Source organism: Mobula birostris, chromosome 28 (genome assembly GCF_030028105.1).
Source record: "Mobula birostris isolate sMobBir1 chromosome 28, sMobBir1.hap1, whole genome shotgun sequence".
Lineage (NCBI taxonomy): Eukaryota > Metazoa > Chordata > Chondrichthyes > Myliobatiformes > Myliobatidae > Mobula > Mobula birostris.
This window is the reverse complement of record NC_092397.1, coordinates 39,148,805-39,170,319: the sequence shown is the minus strand read 5'-3', so window position 1 is coordinate 39,170,319 and position 21,515 is coordinate 39,148,805. Positions and strand designations below refer to the sequence as shown.

Sequence of the window (21,515 nt, the reverse complement as noted above, 5' to 3'; positions counted from 1 at the left end):
GTGGAGGGGACTGAGGCACAGTATGGGGCAGGAGGTGGAGGGGACTGAGGTACAGTATGGGGCAGGAGGTGGAGGGGACTGAGGCACAGTATGGGGCAGGAGGTGGAGGGGACTGAGGTACAGTATGGGGCAGGAGGTGGAGGGGACTGAGGCACAGTATGGGGTAGGAGGTGGAGGGGACTGAGGTACAGTATGGGGTAGAAGGTGGAGGGGACTGAGGTACAGTATGGGGCAGGAGGTGGAGGACACTGAGGTACAGTATGGGGCAGGAGGTGGAGGGGACTGAGGTACAGTATGGGGTAGGAGGTGGAGGACACTGAGGTACAGTATGGGGCAGGAGGTGGAGGGGACTGAGGTACAGTATGGGGCAGGAGGTGGAGGGGACCGAGGCACAGTATGGGGCAGGAGGTGGAGGGGACTGAGGTACAGTATGGGGCAGGAGGTGGAGGGGACCGAGGCACAGTATGGGGCAGGAGGTGGAGGGGACTGAGGCACAGTATGGGGCAGGAGTTGGAGGGGACTGAGGTACAGTATGGGGCAGGAGGTGGAGGGGACTGAGGTACAGTATGGGGCAGGAGGTGGAGGGGACTGAGGCACAGTATGGGGCAGGAGGTGGAGGGGACTGAGGTACAGTATGGGGCAGGAGGTGGAGGGGACTGAGGCACAGTATGGGGCAGGAGGTGGAGGGGACTGAGGTACAGTATGGGGCAGGAGGTGGAGGGGACTGAGGTACAGTATGGGGCAGGAGGTGGAGGGGACTGAGGTACAGTATGGGGCAGGAGGTGGAGGGGACTGAGGTACAGTATGGGGCAGGAGGTGGAGGGGACTGAGGTACAGTATGGGGTAGGAGGTGGAGGGGACTGAGGTACAGTATGGGGCAGGAGGTGGAGGGGACTGAGGCACAGTATGGGGCAGGAGGTGGAGGGGACTGAGGTACAGTATGGGGTAGGAGGTGGAGGGGACTGAGGTACAGTATGGGGCAGGAGGTGGAGGACACTGAGGTACAGTATGGGGCAGGAGGTGGAGGGGACTGAGGTACAGTATGGGGCAGGAGGTGGAGGGGACTGAGGTACAGTATGGGGCAGGAGGTGGAGGGGACTGAGGTACAGTATGGGGCAGGAGGTGGAGGGGACTGAGGTACAGTATGGGGTAGGAGGTGGAGGGGACTGAGGTACAGTATGGGGTAGGAGGTGGAGGGGACTGAGGCACAGTATGGGGCAGGAGGTGGAGGACACTGAGGCACAGTATGGGGCAGGAGGTGGAGAGGGATTGGCTAGCAGAACACAGCGAGCTCATTGCATCTCCTCACCGTACACAGCGATGTCGACATTGATGTAGGCCACGGCCCTCTGGGTGAGGATCCGGTAGAACTCCTGTGATGGGGGGAGGTCACACTGATGTCAGTTCAAATGAGGAAACTCCATACCCCCCAAAACACTTTTACCCCTCACCTACATCAGCACACACACACACACACACATGCATACACACACACACACACATACACACACACACACACACACACTGTCCCACCCACAACTCCACAGAGATATCCACATTCCCAAAAATACTTCTCCCCACCTCACCTGCATCAACACACAAACCCACAAACACACAGACACACACTACCCACCCTCAACCCCAACTACAACTCCACATACCCATCCACAGCACCACCCACAGCCCCACGTGCACACCTCCATTCTCCCTCACTTAGTATACCTCCACCCCCTGCCCCCTCCCCCCCAGAGTCAAACCACAGCTGCACACACCAGCTAATTCTACAGATCCTTCAAAGTTGCCATGCAAGTTGAGAGGCTGGTTAAAAGGACAACTGGGGTTTTGGCCTTCATCAGTCAGGGGGTTGAGTTCAAGATCTACAACATCACGTCGCAGCTCTGTAAACCCAGGTCCGACCACACTTGGAATATTGTGTTCAATTCACGTGGATGTGGAAGCTTTAGAGCGGGTGCAGAGGAGATTCACCAGGATGCTGCCTGGATTAGAGAGGGTGCAGAGGAGATTCACCAGGATGCTGCCTGGATCAGAGAGGGTGCAGAGGAGATTTACCAGGATGCTGCCTGGATCAGAGAGGGTGCAGAGGAGATTTACCAGGATGCTGCCTGGATTAGAGCGGGTTCAGAGGAGATTCACCAGGATGCTGCCTGGATTAGAGAGGGTGCAGAGGAGATTTACCAGGATGCTGCCTGGATCAGAGAGGGTGCAGAGGAGATTTACCAGGAGCTGCCTGGATTAGAGAGGGTGCAGAGGAGATTTACCAAGATGCTGTCTAGATTAGAGAGGGTGCAGAGGAGATTCACCAGGATGCTCTCTGGATTAGAGAGGGTGCAGAGGAGATTGACCAGGATGCTGCCTGGATCAGAGAGGTTGCAGAGGAGATTTACCAGGAGCTGCCTGGATTAGAGAGGGTGCAGAGGAGATTTACCAGGACGCTGCCTGGATTAGAGAGGGTGCAGAGGAGATTTACCAGGATGCTGCCTGGATTAGAGCGGGTTCAGAGGAGATTTACCAGGAGCTGCCTGGATTAGAGAGGGTGCATCGAAATGTGTACATGCAAAAATAAATAAGTAGCAATGAATAAGGAGAGCATGAAATAACAGGATAGAAGAGTCCTTACAGTGAGACCATCAGCTGTGGAAACATCTCAATAGAGGAGTGTAGTTATCCTCTTCTGTTTAAGAACCTCAGGTCCCACACCACGAGGTTCAGGGACAGTTATTACCCTCACCCATCAGGCTCCTGAACCAGTGAGGATAACCTCAACTCTGAACTGATTCCATCAGGAAGGAGGTACAGGAGCCTCAGGTCCCACATCACCAGGTTCAGGAACAGTTATTAACCCTCAACCATCAGGCTCCTGAACCAGTGAGGATAACCTCAACTCTGAACTGATTCCATCGGGAAGGAGATACAGGAGCCTCAGGTCCCACACCACCAGGTTCGGGAACAGTTATTACCCCTCAACCATCAGGCTCCTGAACCAGAGGGGATAACTTCACTCAACTTCACTTGTCCCATCACTGAACTGTTTCCACAACCAATGGACTCACTTTCAAGGACTCTTCATCTCATGTTCTTGGTATTTATTGTTTATTTGTGCATTTATTTTTTTGTATTTGCACAGTTTGTTGTCTGATCGAGGTGTATAAGATGATGAGAGGCATTGATCGTGTGGATAGTCAGAGGCTCTTTCCCAGGGCTGAAATGGTTGCCACAAGAGGACACAGGTTTAAGGTGCTGGGGAGCAGGTACAGAGGAGATGTCAGGGGTAAGTTTTTTACGCAGAGAGTGGTGAGTGCGTGGAATGGGCTGCCGGTGACAGTGGTGGAGGCGATACGATAAGGTCTTTTTAGAGACGTTTGGATAGGTACATGGAGCTTAGAAAACTAGAGGGCTATGGGTAAGCCTAGTAATTTCTAAGGTTGGGACATGTTCGGCACAACTTTGTGGGCCGAAGGGCCTGTATGGTGCTATAGGTTTTCTACACCTGTTGGGTGTGCTATTTCACTGAATCTGTTGTGTTTCTTATATTTACTGTGAATGCCCGCAAGAAAAAGAATCTCAGGGTTGTATATGGTGACATATATGTACTTTGATAATAAATTTACTGTGGACTTTGAACTTTTCCCCAGGGTGGCAAATAGAGAGGGATTAATGTTAAGGTGAGTAGAGGAAGGGTTTGGGAGGTAGAAGTTTTCCAGGGAGACTGGTTAGTGTCTGTACCACACTGTCAGGTGGTGGTGGTAGAACCAGATATATTAGAGACATGAACGACACTCAAGGAAAAACTCTGGGGTTATGTGCTGTCCATTCTGCCTATTCCTCTTCTAATCTTGGACACCTCGATCAAGTCACATCTCACATCTTCTTTTGCTCGCCTGAGAAAAGCCCAAGATCACGCAGCCTTTCCTCACAACACATGCAGCAGTACCGGGCAAAAGTCTTGGACACATATTTATAGCTCGGGTGCCTAAGATCTTTGCACAGTACTGTAGTGATTTTATGTATCGTACTGTACTGCTGCCACAAAAAAAAAACCAGATTTCATGATGTACGTAGGTGAGTGATGATAAACCTGATCGGTATTCAGGATGAGGTAGTGAGTTGGATTAGACATAGGCTTTGTGGCAGAAGCCAGAGAGAGGTGGAAGATGGCTGCCTCTCTGACGGGAGGCTAGAGGAGTGTCACAGGGATTGGGGCCAGGTCCATTGTTGCTTGCCATCTATATCAATGACCTTGGCACGTGGCCAAGTGGTTAAGGCATCGGTCTAGTGATCTGAAGGTCGTTAGTTCGAGCCTCAGCTGAGGCAATGTGTGTGTCCTTGAGCAAGGCACTTAACCACACATTGCTCTGCGATGACACCGGTGCCAAGCTGTACTGGCCCTGGTGCCCTTCCCTTGGACAACATCGGTGGCGTGGAGAAGGGAGACTTGCAGCATGGGCAACTGCCAGTCTTCCATACAACCTTGCCCAGGCCTGCACCCTGGAAGCCTTCCAAGGCGCAAATCCATGGTCTCACGAGACTATCGGATGCCTATATATCAATGATCTGGATGATAATGTGGTTAACCGGATCAGCAAATTTTCAGATGACACCAAGATCGGAGGTATAGTGGACAACGAGGAAAACTTGCAGAGGGATCTGGACCAGCTGGATAAATGTGCTGAGAAATGGCAGGTGGGACTTAGTGCACACAAGTGATTCCTACCTACAGGGAACATGTAAGTAATGTTGAAAGAGTGCAGAGAAAATTTACAAAAATGTTGCACAGACTTGAGGACCTGGGCTATAAGGAAAGATTGAATAGGCTAGGACTTTCTTCCTTGACTGCAAAAGGTCGAGAGGAGTTTTCATAAAATTATGAGGGGTATAGATAGGGTAAATTCAAACAGGCTTTTTCTACTGAGGTTGGGTGCGCCTGTCAGAGGTCATGGGTTAAGAGTGAAAGGTGAAATGTTTAAGGGGAACATGAGGGGAAACTTCTTCACTCAGAGGGTGGTGAGAGTGTGGGATAGGCTGCCAGCATAGGTGGTTGATGTAATTTTGATTTCAACGTTTAAGAGAAGTTTGGATGGATGGGAGAGGTATGGAGGGCTATGGTCCCGGTGTAGGTTGATGGGAGTGGGCAGTTGGATGGGAATGGTTTGGTGTGGATTAGATGGGCTGAAGGGCCTGTTTCTGTGCTGCACTCTTGCATGACTCAGTGATTCTGATATGGGTCTCTGTTGTGGACTGAGAGTGGGAAGGGGGCAGGGAGAGGGGAATCATGGTTGGGAAAAGGGGAAGGGAGAGGGGAGGGAGCGGGAAGCACCAGAGAGACATTCTGTAATGATCAATAAACCAATTGTTTGGAATCAAATGACCTTGCCTGGTGTCTCAGGGCTGGGTGTGTCTGTACCCACCCCGACACTCCTTCTCTGCCACCTGTCCCACACCCCTCCCACGGTGCCCCACCCTCACCATTCCCAACACCCTTTGCTCCCGCCAGATTTACAAACTCGCTCTCCACTCCACGTTGACAAACACAGGACTTGTGCAGAGGTTTTAGGCATCCCAGCGATACACCCCAGTGAGCACGTTAGCCGCGATGAAAATGCAAGGATACAACGGTACTCAGTTTGTGGACCCCTCTGTGCGCGAGGGAACATGTTGAGTTACCAGATCCTCACAGGGACCTTACCTCCGTCCACTCCGTGGAGCCGATGAGCCCAAACTCCTCCGCGCCCCAGCTGCCGAATATGATCGAGCGACGCGGGCGCCATCTCCCTGCAACAGAAAGCAGGTGTCAGGCGCTCCTAGGTCACCCTGGGGCAAGGTGTAGCACCTGCTTAGCCCCCGATCAGGGTCACGTGAAGCCGTGGGATCAGGTGGTGGATGGTCGTATGAGCAGCCGGTGCAGATCACAAGTCCTGGTTATGTGACCACTGACACCAGGCAGACAATCTCTGAAGAGTATTGATAATGGCTGGGATCACCCGTCTTGTAAAGACACTGCCCAGAAGACAGTGATGGCAAACCACTTGTGCAGAAAAATTTGCCAAGGACAATCATGGTCATGGGCTCAGGAGGATAATACGTCAACCATGATGGAATGGACAGCAGATGTGAGGGGCCGAACGGCCTCACTCTACTCCTGTGTCTTATGGTCTCAAGGCTCTCCTGTAACAGACGAGCAGCACATGCCTCCTGTGTCTGTTGGGCGTTTCCTGTAGCCGCAGAGGGGTATAATGACAAGGTTTAGGAGATATTGTACGTGGAGGGGAGAAGTTTAGAGTGATGGGGTGTATAGGATTAGCATCGACACGCATCGCGGTCGGACGGATGCTCCGCCGTCACTCACCATCCTTCACCATCTTGCCCAGGACCCTGCTGATCTCCAGCATCACCGCCGTCCCGCTGCTGGGGTCGATCGCGCCATGCACCCAGCTGTCCCGGTGATTCCCGTAAATGACATAGCGGTCTGTAAACGAGAGGACAGAGCCTCAGCGGCGAGACCCGGCTACGGACTGCGCTGGTCCAGTTCAACGGTCCACCGGGATTAACACGGTCCCAGCTTCGCCCCTCACGCACCACCCCTTAGCCTTCCCCATTCTGACCGCTGGCCGTGCCTTCAACTGCCCACATCCTAAGCTTCTGATACCTAAGCCCAAACCTCCTCTCCGAAGTACGTCCCACATCTTGTTGGGAACATAGCCCAGTCCGCCACACAGACCAGCATCCCCTCCACCATGGGCAGCTCCCTCCCCACCATCGGTAACATCCACCGGGGGATTTCCTGCCTCAAAAAAGCAAAACCAGTTATCAAACATCCTCACCATCTGGGCCAGGGCACCTTCCCACAACTCCACAGGGCACAAGGAAGTCCCACACCATCCCTTTATCAAACATCCTCACCAGGAGCTCACAAGCCTCTACACCACAAGAAGGATTTAATCCTGGGAGAAGACATTGTCGTCAGCACCGAGGGCACCAGACCCCTCCCCCTGGGTAGCTGCCTCACTCCCTGTCTGTTCCCACCCCCCTGAAACCCATACCTCTCCAGGACTCCGATTGGATCGACCGCCCCCCCCCCACCCACCCACCCACCCCTGGGAACTGAACTAACCCACCTGGCTCCACGTTCCCGCGGATAATTCCGATCACGTTGTCTGACGGCTTCACCTCCCGCTTGTTGAAGACGCTGACCTGCACATCGCTGCGGGAGAGAAGCCCACCCGTCAACACCTGCTGGTTCTCCCTCCGCGCTAACGGTAGAGTTGGGTAATTGCAGGGGGAGGCCGCGGTGCTTGACCCAAGTGAGTGCGAGACATTGCGCTTGAACCCCCGTTACGCCTGGACCCGAGGGGCCAGTGTCCGTGTGGGCAGGTTAACTGGAGCTGTAGGGGAGGGGCTGAACTGGTGTGGCAGGGGGACAGGGAACTGAGTGATGGGCCGAGGGGCCGGTGTCTGTGTGGGCAGGTTAGCTGGAGCTGCAGGGGAGGGGCTGAACTGGTGTGGCAGGGGGACGGGGAACTGAGCGACGGGCCGAGGGGCCAGTGTCCGTGTGGGCAGGTTAGCTGGGGCTGCAGGGGAGGGGTTGAACTGGTGTGGCAGGGGGACAGGGAACTGAGTGATGGGCCCAGGATGGGGCTGCTGGTTTTCAAGCAGAGGCAGTGTGCAGTGAGACTGTCGAGAAGGATTGTAGTCAGCGGCGAAAGCCGAAAAGGGTGACGAAGCCGTTATATTTGGATGCACACAGTATATGAAATAAGGTAGATGAACTTGTAGCATGGTTATAGATTGGCATGTGTGATGTTGTGGATATCACCGAGTCGTGGCTAAAAGAAGATCATAGTTGGGAGCTTAACATCCAAGGACACAGCTTGTATCAAAAAGACAGGCCGATAAGCAAAGGGGGTGGGGTGACTCTGTTGGTAAAAAAATGAAATCAAATCCTTATGTAAAGCCCCAGTTAAGATTTTTATTGCTGTGCAGACAGTATTTCATTTCAGCCGTTCTGTAAGAGCAGCCTGTTTGGCTCTGAGCTGAGATAAGAGGATTTGGTGTTCAGCTTAGGAATGGGGTGTCAGCCAGTCAGGATGGTGGAGCTGGGAGAAGAGGAGGGGAGATGATGGAGGATGCCATCCCTGCTGTGCAGGGTGCTTTGTGCAGATGAATGGCTTCCAGGAGGCAAGACCAATACTCCCATGGGAGAACCCATTTGTTCAAGATCAGTTTCAAGCAACCTTCGGAAGGTGGTCTGTGCTTTCGCGCAGACGGAGAGTCCAGCGCGAGTTACAAAGAAGTTCAAGATTTGAGGTCTGCCATGCGCATGTGACTGTTTAAGTATAATGGGCCCTTTCTGTTTTATCTTTCCTTTAATAACTGTTTGCTTAAGTTAACATTTTAAAATACAGTTCTGATTAATTGTATCCAGTGCACGACCTGTTATTTCTTGCCGGGGCAGTAAATTACACAACATTCACCCAAACCAGGGCGGGCGAGGCATCCCAACCTCACGGATTTGGAGGGACCAAAGCCCGATACACCCAAGACGTGCGAAGCTGGAGAAAGGTGGGTTTCTCACCGTGGAGTCCGGTGGCTGATAGCAAGGGACTAACGAGCCTCATTTCCAGAGGTGCCCAGTAATAGGGAGTTTCACTTGGAAAGAGGTGATATGGCATCAGAAGATGCAGAATCATTGTGCGTAGAGTTAAGGGACTGCAAGGGTCAAAAGACCCTGATGGGAGTTATATACAGGCCTCTGAAGTCAATCCTTTGGGCATTGTGAATTAATCAAGGAGCATAGCAAGTGCTCCTTGCTCCTGTTTGGGTGACCCATGGAAACCGGCAGCAGCAGAGCACTGCATTCGCAATAGCCATAGGATTGACTTCAACAGCACAAAACTACTGTGCCACACCAATGGCATTTGGGATCCCCTGGTGAAGAAAGCCATTGAAATAAAACTGGAGGAAAATAATTTTAACAAAGATGAAGGTCTTGCTCTAAGTAAGAACTGGGATTCAATTGTAAACAAGGTGGGAAAGAGGAAATCTGATTGGAGGAGGACTGACCAATCAGGAGGGATGGACGACGGGGATATAAATACCACCGGACTAGATGTGGCCAGACAACATCCCTGAAGAGGATGGCAGAGTTTGTCATTGAAACGTCGTTTATTATCTACACCTGTACCCGGATGGAAGCCCAAGAAGTGTTTGTTCATGTTCTTGTTCTTCATGTGTATTTTTATGCTCCAGACTAACAGTAATTTTGTTCTCCTTTACACCTGCATGCTGAAGAATGACAATAGACAGTCTGGAGTTTTGCATCTTGAGGTCGTTGCCGGTATGATGTGCTTGCACTGACTGGCTGTGACAGTGAGCGTAAGGGTCAGGAGATCATGTGACAGAGCCGGTTAGGTGTTGGTGAGAGGCTGTGCTCGGCCATTACAGGAAGGATGTGGAGGCTTCGGAGAGTGCACAGAAGAGGTTCACCAGATTAGATGGGATCGCTCCGGTTTGGGACAGGCTCAAAATCAATGGGCCGAATGGTTGCCCTGTGTGCCGCAAGAGTGCTGTGATTCATCGTCGGGTGAACGAGAGGAAGAGGACACTGACCTGGTTGTGAAGGAGCTCTCATTTGCGAATCCGGGTCCCAGCCGGTACGTGCAGCCGAGCCCTCCCTGCCAATGGCTTGGGGCTTCAACTCCACCCAGGGCACTGTGAGAAAACACAATCGACCTCAGCATCAGGTGCAAGAGTAGGGCAGCCACAGATCTCCAGAGCACAGTTAGAGAGCAACACAGCACGTACACAGGCTCGTCGACCCACCGACACCGTGCTGAGACTCAAGAGACTGCAGGTGCCCGAATGTGACACAAAAGGTCAGATATCGGGAAGCTCAGCAGGTCGAGCAGCTTCAGTCTCTGTCACTATTCCCACTCTCCCCTCCTCCGTCTGTCCATCACTCCCCCTCATCTGATCCACCCGTCACCTCCCAGTCTCTGTCACTATTACCACTCTCCCCTCCTCCGTCTGTCCATCACTCCCCCTCACCTCATCCACCCGTCACCTCCCAGTCTCTGTCACTATTCCCACTCTCCCCTCCTCCGTCTGTCCATCACTCCCCCTCACCTGATCCACCCGTCACCTCCCAGTCTCTGTCACTATTCCCACTCTCCCCTCCTCCGTCCGTGCATGACTCCCCCTCACCTGATCCACCCGTCACCTCCCAGTCTCTGTCACTATTCCCACTCTCCCCTCCTCCGTCTGTCCATCACTCCCCCTCACCTCATCCACCCGTCACCTCCCAGTCTCTGTCACTATTCCCACTCTCCCCTCCTCCGTCTGTCCATCACTCCCCCTCACCTGATCCACCCGTCACCTCCCAGTCTCTGTCACTATTCCCACTCTCCTCTCCTCCGTCTGTGCATGACTCCCCCTCACCTGATCTACCCGTCACCTCCCAGTCTCTGTCACTATTCCCACTCTCCCCTCCTCCGTCTGTCCATCACTCCCCCTCACCTGGATCCACCCGTCACCTCCCAGTCTCTGTCACTATTCCCACTCTCCCCTCCTCCGTCTCTCCGTCACTCCCCCTCACCTGATCCACCCGTCACCTCCCAGTCTCTGTCACTATTCCCACTCTCCCCTCCTCCGTCTGTCCATCACTCCCCCTCACCTGATCCACCCGTCACCTCCCAGTCTCTGTCACTATTCCCACTCTCCCCTCCTCCGTCTGTCCATCACTCCCCCTCATCTGATCCACCCGTCACCTCCCAGTCTCTGTCACTATTCCCACTCTCCCCTCTTCCGTCTGTCCATCACTTCCCCTCACCTGATCCACCCGTCACCTCCCAGTCTCTGTCACTATTCCCACTCTCCCCTCCTCCGTCTGTCCATCACTCCCCCTCACCTGGATCCACCCGTCACCTCCCAGTCTCTGTCACTATTCCCACTCTCCTCTCCTCCGTCTGTCCATCACTCCCCCTCACCTGATCCACCCGTCACCTCCCAGTCTCTGTCACTATTCCCACTCTCCCCTCCTCCGTCTGTCCATCACTCCCCCTCACCTGATCCACCCGTCACCTCCCAGTCTCTGTCACTATTCCCACTCTCCTCTCCTCCGTCTGTCCATCACTCCCCCTCACCTGATCCACCCGTCACCTCCCAGTCTCTGTCACTATTCCCACTCTCCCCTCCTCCGTCTGTCCATCACTCCCCCTCACCTGATCCACCGATCACCTCCCAGTCTCTGTCACTATTCCCACTCTCCCCTCCTCCGTCTGTCCATCACTCCCCCTCACCTGATCCACCCGTCACCTCCCAGTCTCTGTCACTATTCCCACTCTCCCCTCCTCCGTCTGTCCGTCACTCCCCCTCACCTGATCCACCCGTCACCTCCCAGTCTCTGTTACTATTCCCACTCTCCCCCCCTCCGTCTGTCCATCACACCCCCTCACCTGATCCACCCGTCACCTCCCAGTCTCTGTCACTATTCCCACTCTCCTCTCCTCCGTCTGTCCATCACTCCCCCTCACCTGATCCCCCCATCACCTCCCAGTCTCTGTCACTATTCCCACTCCCCCTCACCTGATCCACCCGTCACCTCCCAGTCTCTGTCACTATTCCCACTCTCCCCCCCTCCGTCTGTCCGTCACTCGCCCTCACCTGATCCACCCGTCACCTCCCAGTCTCTGTCACTATTCCCACTCTCCCCCCCTCCGTCTGTCCATTACTCCCCCTCAACTGATCCACCCGTCACCTCCCAGTCTCTGTCACTATTCCCACTCTCCCCTCCTCCGTCTGTCCATCCCTCCCCCTCAACTGATCCACCCGTCACCTCCCAGTCTCTGTCACTATTCCCACTCTCCCCTCCTCCGTCTGTCCATCACTCCCCCTCACCTGATCCACCCGTCACCTCCCAGTCTGTCACTATTCCCACTCTCCACCCCTCCGTCTGTCCATCACTCCCCCTCACCTGATCTACCCGTCACCTCCCAGTCTCTGTCACTATTCCCACTCTCCCCTCCTCCGTCTGTCCGTCACTCCCCCTCACCTGATCCACCCGTCACCTCCCAGTCTCTGTCACTATTCCCACTCTCCCCTCCTCCGTCTGTCCGTCACTCCCCCTCACCTGATCCACCCGTCACCTCCCAGTCTCTGTCACTATTCCCACTCTCCCCTCCTCCGTCTGTCCGTCACTCCCCCTCACCTGATCCACCCGTCACCTCCCAGTCTCTGTCACTATTCCCACTCTCCCCTCCTCCGTCTGTCCATCACTCCCCCTCACCTGATCCACCCGTCACCTCCCAGTCTCTGTCACTATTCCCACTCTCCCCCCCTCCGTCTGTCCATTACTCCCCCTCAACTGATCCACCCGTCACCTCCCAGTCTCTGTCACTATTCCCACTCTCCCCTCCTCCGTCTGTCCATCCCTCCCCCTCAACTGATCCACCCGTCACCTCCCAGTCTCTGTCACTATTCCCACTCTCCCCTCCTCCGTCTGTCCATCACTCCCCCTCACCTGGATCCACCCGTCACCTCCCAGTCTCTGTCACTATTCCCACTCTCCCCTCCTCCGTCTGTGCATCACTCTCCCTCACCTGATCCACCCGTCACCTCCCAGTCTCTGTCACTATTCCCACTCTCCCCTCCTCCGTCTGTCCATCACTCCCCCTCACCTGATCCACCCGTCACCTCCCAGTCTCTGTCACTATTCCCACTCTCCCCTCCTCCGTCTGTCCGTCACTCCCCCTCACCTGATCCACCCCTCACCTCCCAGTCTCTGTCACTATTCCCACTCTCCCCTCCTCCGTCTGTCCCTCACTCCCCCTCACCTGATCCACCCGTCACCTCCCAGTCTCTGTCACTATTCCCACTCTCCCCTCCTCCGTCTGTCCATCACTCCCCCTCATCTGATCCACCCGTCACCTCCCAGTCTCTGTCACTATTCCCACTCTCCCCTCCTCTGTCTGTCCATCACTCCCCCACACCTGATCCACCCGTCACCTCCCAGTCTCTGTCACTATTCCCACTCTCCCCTCCTCCGTCTGTCCATCACTCCCCCTCACCTGGATCCACCCATCACCTCCCAGGTCTTGCTGTCCTCACCTCTTTATTCTGTCTATCTCTGTGCAGGTGAAGGATTTCAACCTGAAACATTGACTGTCTGTATCCATCCACAGATTCTGCCTGACCTGCTAAGTTCCTCCAGGTAGAGTGGACACGTGGAGAGGATGTTTCCTTTAGTGGGAAAGTCTAGGACCAGAGGACACAGATAGAGTGGATGTGGAGAGGATGTTTCCTATAGTGGGGGAGTCTAGGACCAGAGGACACAGATAGAGTGGATGTGGAGGGGATGTTTCCTATAGTGGGGGAGCCTAGGACCAGAGGCACAGATAGAGTGGATGTGGAGAGGATGTTTCCTATAGTGAGGGGGAGTCTAGGACCAGAGGGCACAGATAGAGTGGATGTGGAGAGGATGTTTCCTGTCGTGGGGGAGTCTAGGACCAGAGGACACAGACAGAGTGGATGTGGAGAGGATGTTTCCTGTCGTGGGGGAGTCTAGGATCAGAGGACACAGATAGAGTGGATGTGGAAAGGATGTTTCCTGTCGTGGGGGGGTCTAGGACCAGAGGACACAGATAGAGTGGATGTGGAGGGGATGTTTCCTATAGTGGGGGAGTCTCGGACCAGAGGACACAGATAGAGTGGATGTGGAGAGGATGTTTCCTATAGTGGGGGAGTCTAGGACCAGAGGCACAGATAGAGTGGATGTGGAGAGGATGTTTCCTATAGTGGGGGGGAGTCTAGGACCAGAGGGCACAGATAGAGTGGATGTGGAGAGGATGTTTCCTGTCGTGGGGGAGTCTAGGACCAGAGGACACAGACAGAGTGGATGTGGAGAGGATGTTTCCTGTCGTGGGGGAGTCTAGGATCAGAGGACACAGATAGAGTGGATGTGGAGAGGATGTTTCCTACGGTGGAGGAGTCTGGGACCAGAGGACACAGATAGAGTGGATGTGGAGAGGATGTTTCCTATAGTGGGGGAGTCTAGGACCAGAGGACACAGACAGAGTGGATGTGGAGAGGATGTTTCCTACAGTGGGGGAGTCTAAGTCCAGGGAACACAGCCTCAGAATGGAGAGATGTCCATTTAGAACAGTGATGAGGAGAAACTTCTTTAGCCAGAGGGTGGTGAATCTGGAATTCATTGTCACGGGTGACCGAGGAGGCCAAGTCATTGGACATATTTAAGGTGCAGGTTGATAGGTTCTTGATTAGTCAGGACGTGAATGGCAATGGGGAGAAGACAGGAGAACGGGGTTGAGAGGGAAATGGGTCTGCCATAATGGAATGGCAGAGCAAACTCGATGGTTGAATTCTGTTCCTCTGTGTTAAGATCTCATGCTAGTCACATATCCTTACAGCAAGGTCAGCACAGACCTATGGGCTGAAGGGCCTGAAATGTGCTGTAATGGTCTATACTCTCTGTTTGGGTCGTGATGTCACCCTGGATCCCAGAGACATCTTGTGACATCTCCCTGGCGTGAAGCGACTTGAATCTTGTGGCTCAGGAGAATTCCTTCGGCATGGGTCGATGGTACTGAGGTAAAATTCAAAGGTGATTTGTTGGCTTAGGTATGCAAGCTGAATAGTCTACCTCAGCCTCTCATGGAACAGACCAGTACAGGCCCTTTGGCCCAGCATTTAACCAACTCCAGGATCAATCTAACCCTTCCCTCCTGCATGGCTCTCCGTTTTTCCATCAGCTCTTCATCCAGTCTGGTCACCTGACTGTGCTTCTACTCCCTGAGTACAGGCAGAGACTGAAGACTGCAGCACCAGCAGTGAGGACGAAGAAGGTTTGGACAAGGGAAACACAGGAGCGCCCACAGGACTGCTTTGAATCGGTGGTCTGGACTGTATTCAGGGGTTCATCTTCGAGTCTGAACGAGTATGCTGCAGTCGTTACCAACTTCATTAAAACCTGTGTGGATGAGTGTGAGCCCACAAAGACTTTACATTCCCAAACCAAAAGCCATGGATGAACCAGGAGGTACGTCGTCTGCTGAAGGCCAGATCTGTGGCATTCAAGTCTGGCGACCCAAGTCTATACCAGAAAACCAGGTATGATTTGCGGAGGGCTACTTCAAGGGCAAAGAGACTATTTTGAATGAGGTTGGAGGCAACATCGGATGTATGACAACTCTGGCAGGGTTTGTAGGACATTACTTTCTACAAAGCAAAACCCAATAACGTGAATGGCAGCAATGTTTCACTACCAGATGAACTCAACGCCTTCTCTGCCTGCTTTAAAAGGAAGAATATAACTACAGCTGTGAAGATCCAGGCTGCACCTGATGTCTCGGAGGCCGAGGTTAGGCTGTCTTTAAAGAGAGTGAACCCTCGCAAGGTGGAAGGTCCCGATGGAGTACCTGGTAAGGCTCTGAAAACCTGTGCCAACCAACTAGCGGGAGTATTCAGGAACATTTTCAACCTCTCACTGCTACGGGCCGAAGTTCCTAATTGCTTCAAAAGGGCAACATTTATACCAGTGCCAAAGAAGAATAATGTGGGCTCCCTTAATGACTATCGCCTGGTAGCTCTCACACCGACAGTGATGAAATGCTTTGAGAGGTTGGTTATGACTAGACTGAACTCCTGCCCCAGCAAGGACCTGGACCCATCGCAATTTGCCTATCACCACAATAGGACAACGGCAGACGCAATCTCAGTGGCCCTCCACATGGCTTTAGACCACCTGGAGAACACAAACACCTACGTCAGGATGCTGTTCATCGACTACAGCTCAGCATTTAATACCATCATTCCCACAATCCTGATTGAGAAGTTGCAGAACCTGGGCCTCTGTACCTCTCTCTGCAATTGGATCCTCGACTTCCTAACGGGAAGACCAGTCTATGCGGATTGGTGATAACATATCCTCCTTGCTGACGATCAACACTGGCGCACCTCAGGGGTGCGTGCTTATCCCACTGCTCTACTCTCTATATACACGTTACTGTGTGACTAGGCATAGCTCAAATACCATCTTTGAATTTGCTGACGATACAACCATTGTTGGTAGAAGCTCAGATGGAGACGAGAGGGTGTACAGGAGGGAGATATACCAGCTTCCTGGGTGTCAAGATCTCTGAGGATCTAACCTGGCCCCAACATATTGATGCAGTTATAATGAAGGGAAGACAGTGACTATACTTCATTAGGAGTTTGAAGAGATTTGGGTTGTCACATAAAACACTTGAAAATTTCTATAGATGTACTGTGGAGAGCTTCTGACTGGCTGCATCACTGTCTGGCACTAGGGGCTGTGGGGTGGTTGTTAGGGGCTACTGCACAGGATCAAAAGAAGCTACAGGAAGCTGTAAAATTAGTCAGCTCCATCTTGGGTACTAGTTTCCATAGTATCCAAGACATCTTCAAGGAGCAGTGCCTCAGAAAGGTGACGTCAATCATTAAGGACCAATCACCCAGGACAGGCCCTCTTCTCATTGCTACCATCAGGGAGGAGGTACAGCAGCCTGAAGACACACACTCAACGATTCAGGAACAGCTTCTTCCCCTCTGCCATCAGATTTCTGAATGGACATTCAACCCATGAACACCACCTCACTATTTTTACATTTTTTAATATATATCTGTTTTTGCATTATTTTAATCTATTCAATATACATATACACACTTACTATAATTGGCTTACTTATTTACTTTTTCCTTCTATATTACGTATTGCATTGAGCTAAGTCAACAAATCTGAATCTGATTCTGATGAGCCTGTCCAAGGTTCTCTAAAATGCCTGTTTCTTGTTGTGAAAGAAGATGGGTGTTCTGATCTCCAGTCCCGTACTGGGTTGGAGCTGGGTGGGGTGATGTTTGAATCCAGCTCAGGCAGGTGAGGGGAGAGGTCAGGCAGTGCAGTCAGGGAGGTCAACAGAGGATCTCGATAACACACAAGGTCTGCACTTTCACAGAACTTTGCTTTGGCCCTGACCTTTGGCTTCAACCTGAACGAGAACCTACCAGATCAGCTGACGGGCGTCCTCAAAGCCGATTGGCTGGGCTGGAATGGGCGAGAGGCCCTTGATGTCGGATTCCTTCTGTCTGAATGTGTAGTCTGTGAATCGAGCAAACACAACCTGTCACGAGTCCTGGCTTCGCCCTCACACTGTGCCATTGCACTTTCAGCGGGCGGGCTTTAGGTTCAGGAGACCTGCAAGCAGACCTAACTGTAGACAGGGCCCAGTCCCTGACTGTGGGCACTCAGCAGAGATGTTGCAAGCCGCAACAGAGTGGATGTGGAGAGGATGTTTCCTATAGTGGGGGAGTCTAGGACCAGAGGACACAGATAGAGTGGATGTGGAGAGGATGTTTCCTACGGCAGGGGAGTCTAGGACCAGAGGATACAGATAGAGTGGATGTGGAGAGGATGTTTCCTACGGTGGGGGAGTCTAGGACCAGAGGATACAGATAGAGTGGATGTGGAGAGGATGTTTCCTACGGTGGGGGAGTCTAGGACCAGAGGACACAGATAGAGTGGATGTGGAGAGGATGTTTCCTACGGTGGGGGAGTCTAGGACCAGAGGACACAGATAGAGTGGATGTGGAGAGGATGTTTCCTACGGTGGGGGAGTCTAGGACCAGAGGACACAGATAGAGTGGATGTGGAGAGGATGTTTCCTACGGTGGGGGAGTCTAGGACCAGAGGACACTGATAGAGTGGATGTGGAGAGGATGTTTCCTACGGTGGGGGAGTCTAGGACCAGAGGACACAGATAAAGTGGATGTGGAGAGGATGTTTCCTACGGTGGGGGAGTCTAGGACCAGAGGACACAGATAGAGTGGATGTGGAGAGGATGTTTCCTACGGTGGGGGAGTCTAGGACCAGAGGACACAGATAAAGTGGATGTGGAGAGGATGTTTCCTACGGTGGGGGAGTCTAGGACCAGAGGACACAGATAGAGTGGATGTGGAGAGGATGTTTCCTATGGTGGGGGAGTCTAGGACCAGAGGACACAGATAGACTGGATGTGGAGAGGATGTTTCCTATCGTGGGGGAGTCTAGGACCAGAGGACACAGCTTCGGAATAGAAACACGTCCCTTTAGAACAGAGATGAGGAAGTGATCGATAGGAGCTACAGGGAATTAGTAACCCATAGGTTGCAGGAGGCAGGTAACTGGGTGACCATCAGGACAGCGAAGGGAAATGCAGAGTAACCCCTGTGGCCGTTCCACTCAGTAATAATGATATCACTTTAGCTACTACTGGGGGGGAATGACCTACTGGGGGGAGCTACAGTGACCGGGTCTCTCGCACTGAGTCTGGTGCTGTGCTCAGAAGACCAGAGAGGTGAAGAGGGTCGCAGTGCTGAGAGGAGATTCCTTAGTGAGAGGAACAGAGACGAGGTCCTGTGGGTGCGATAGAGACACCCGGATGGTATGTTGTCTCCCAGGTGCCAGGATCAAGGATGTCCTGGATCAGGTCCATGGTATTCTCAAGGGGGAGGGGGAGCAGTCAGAGGTCATATTAACACCAATGACAAAGGTAGACAAGGTGAGGAGGTCCTGAAGAGAGATTTTAGGGAGCTAGGTAGAAATCTGAGAAGTAGGACCTCCAGGGTTGTAATCTCTGGATTGCTGCCTGTGCCACGTGTCAGTGAGGGTAAGAGCAGGATGATTTGGCAGGTGAATGGGTGGCTGAGGAACAGGTGCTGGGACAGGGGTTCAGATTTATGGGTCATTGGGATCTCTCCTGGGGAAGGTATGATCTGTAGAAAAGGGATTGGTTACACCTGAACCCGAGGGGGTCCAATATCCTTGTGAGCTAGAGTCGTTCGGGAGGATTTAAACTAGTTTGACAGGGGGATAAAAACCAGATGACATTGGGTATGAGGTAGTTGGTTTACAAACAGAGGCAGTGTGTAGTGAGACTTCTAGCAAAGGGAGGCTGACGACAGGGCAAAACTGCAGCCAACAGGATGAGTTGCAATGGAAAAGGTGGACAAAATCGAAAAGGGAGAATGCAGGACTGAAGGTGTTATATTTGGATGTGTGCAGTGCATGGAATAAGGTAGATGAACTTGTAGCACAGTTACAGATTGGCTTATATGATATTGTGGGCATCACTGAATTGTGGCTGAAAGAAGATTATACAGTAGCTGGGAGCTTAACGTCCAAGGATACACGTTGTACCAAAAGGACAGGCAGGAAGGCAGAGGGGGTGGCGTGGGTCTGTCAGTATAAAATGAAATCAAATCTACAGAAAGCGATGACGTAGGGTAGAAAGGCATTGAATTGTTATGGGTAGAGCTAAGAAACTGCAAGGGTAAAAAGACCCTATTGGGAGTTATATACAGACCGCCTAAACAGTAGAAAAGGTATGGTCTACAAATTACATCAGGAGATAGAAAAGGCATGTCAAAAGGGCGTTGTTGCGATAGTTATGTGATTTTCAATATGCAGGTAGATTGGCGAAATCAGATTGATGCGACATCCCAAAAGTGGAAATTTGTAGAACACCTACAAGATGGCTTTTTAGAGCAACTTGCCATTGAGCTCACTGGGGGACCAGCTATTCTGGATTGGGTGTTGTGCAGTGATTAGAAAGCTTAAGATAAAGGAACCAATGATCACAATATGATAGAATTCACCCTGCAATTTGAGGAAAAGAAGCTAAAGTTTGATGTATCAGTGTTACAGGGGAGTAAAGGGAAAGACAGAGGCACGAGAGAGGAGCTGGCCAAAATTGATTGGAGAACACTGGCAGGGTCAATGGCTGGAATTTCTGGGAGCAATGCATAAGATGCAGGACATGTACATCCCATAGAAGTATTTTAAAGGCAGGACGACACAGCCGTGGCTGTCAAGGGAAGTCAAAGCCACAGAGAGGGCTATAATAGAGCAAATACTAGTGGGAAGTTAGAGTATTGGGGGAAGCTTTTAAAAACCTACAGAAGGCAACTAAAAAAAAAGTCATAAAGAAGGAGAAGATGAAATACGAAGGTAAACTAGCCAATAATATTAAAGGGGATACCAAAAGCCTCTTCAAAAATATAAAGTGTAAAAGACAGCCGAGAGTAGATATTGGAACACAGGAAAATGATGCTGGAGAGGTAGTAATGGGGTATATGGAAATGGCAGATGAACTGAATAAGTATTATGCACCAGTGTTCTTTGTGAAAGACACTGGCAGTATGCTGGAAGTTCCGGGTGTCAGGGGGCAGAAGTTTGTCAAGTTGCCATTACTAGGGAGAAGGTTCTTGGGAAGCTGACAGGTTTGAAAGGTGGATAAGTCGCCTGGACCAGATGGATTACACTCCAGGGTTCTGAAAGAGGAGGCTGAAGAGATTGTGGAGGCATTAGTAATGATCTTTTATGAATCACTAGATTCTGGAATGATTCTGGAAGACTGGAAAATTGCAAATGTCGCTCTATTCTTCAAGAGTCAGAAGAAAGGAAGCTATAGGCCAGTGACTCTGACCTCATGTGGTTAGGAAAATATTGGAGTCAATCATTGAGGAGGTGGTTCCCTGGTACCTGGAGGCACATGATTAAATAGACCACAGTCAGCACAGTTTCCCCAGGGAAAATCTTACCTGAGAAATCTGTTGGAATTCTTTGAAGAAATAACAAGCAGGATAGAGAAAGGAGAATCAGTTGATGTTGTGTACTTGGACTTTCAGGAGGCCTTTGACAAGGTGTCACACATGAGACTGCTTAGCAGAGAGCTCATGGTATTACATAAAGACACTAGCGTGGATAGAGCATCAGCTGATTGGCAGGAGGCAGAGAGCGGGAAATAAAGAGGGCCTTTTCTGGTTGGCTGCCGGTGACTCACTCTGTTCCATAGGGGTCTGTGCTCGGACTGCATCTTTGAATGTTAAACTTCCATGACTTGGTTGAAGGAATTGACGGCTTTGTTGCAAAGTTTGCAGATGATACAGGTGGAGGGGCAGGTAGTTTTGTGGAAGTAGAGAGACGAGGGAAGGATTTGGACAGATGTGAGAATGGGCATAGAAGTGGCTGATGGAATGCAATGTTGTGAAGTCTACGGTCAAGTACTTTGGTAGAAGAAATGAAAGGGCTGACTGTTTTCTAAATGGGAAGAAAATTCAAAGAGCTGAGGTGCAAATGGACCTGGGAGTCCTGTGGAGAACACCCTAAAGGTTAATTTTCAGGTTGAGCCTGTGGTGAGGAAGGTAAATGTGATGTTAGCATTCATTTCAAGAGGACTAGAATATAAAAGCAAGGATGTAATTTTGAGGCTTTATGAAGTACTGGTGAGGCTTCACTTGGAATATTGTGAGCAGTTTTGGGCCCTTTATCTTAGAAAGGATGTGCTGAAACTGGAGAGGGTTCAAAGGAGGTTCACAAAAATGTTTCTAGGATTGAATGACTGGTCAGATGAAGAGCGTTTGATGGCTCTGGGCCTGTATTCAGTAGAATTCAGAATAATGAGGGGTGGCCCCATTGAAGCCTTTCGAAT

At 51.8% G+C, this 21,515-nt stretch overlaps 1 protein-coding gene across 1 annotated transcript in view; it reads right to left on the bottom strand.

Moving 5' to 3' along the window:
* naaladl1 (N-acetylated alpha-linked acidic dipeptidase like 1) overlaps positions 1 to 21,515 on the bottom strand; it is a 152,908-nt gene that overhangs the window by 36,827 nt on the left and 94,566 nt on the right. Inside the window, exons 8-13 of the mRNA XM_072245914.1 lie at positions 17,053 to 17,146; positions 9,625 to 9,726; positions 7,134 to 7,219; positions 6,365 to 6,484; positions 5,705 to 5,790; positions 1,310 to 1,373 (exon numbers count right to left, since the gene is read on the bottom strand). Coding sequence (XP_072102015.1) covers positions 1,310 to 1,373; positions 5,705 to 5,790; positions 6,365 to 6,484; positions 7,134 to 7,219; positions 9,625 to 9,726; positions 17,053 to 17,146 — 552 coding nt within the window. The remainder of the gene's footprint in view (positions 1 to 1,309; positions 1,374 to 5,704; positions 5,791 to 6,364; positions 6,485 to 7,133; positions 7,220 to 9,624; positions 9,727 to 17,052; positions 17,147 to 21,515) is intronic.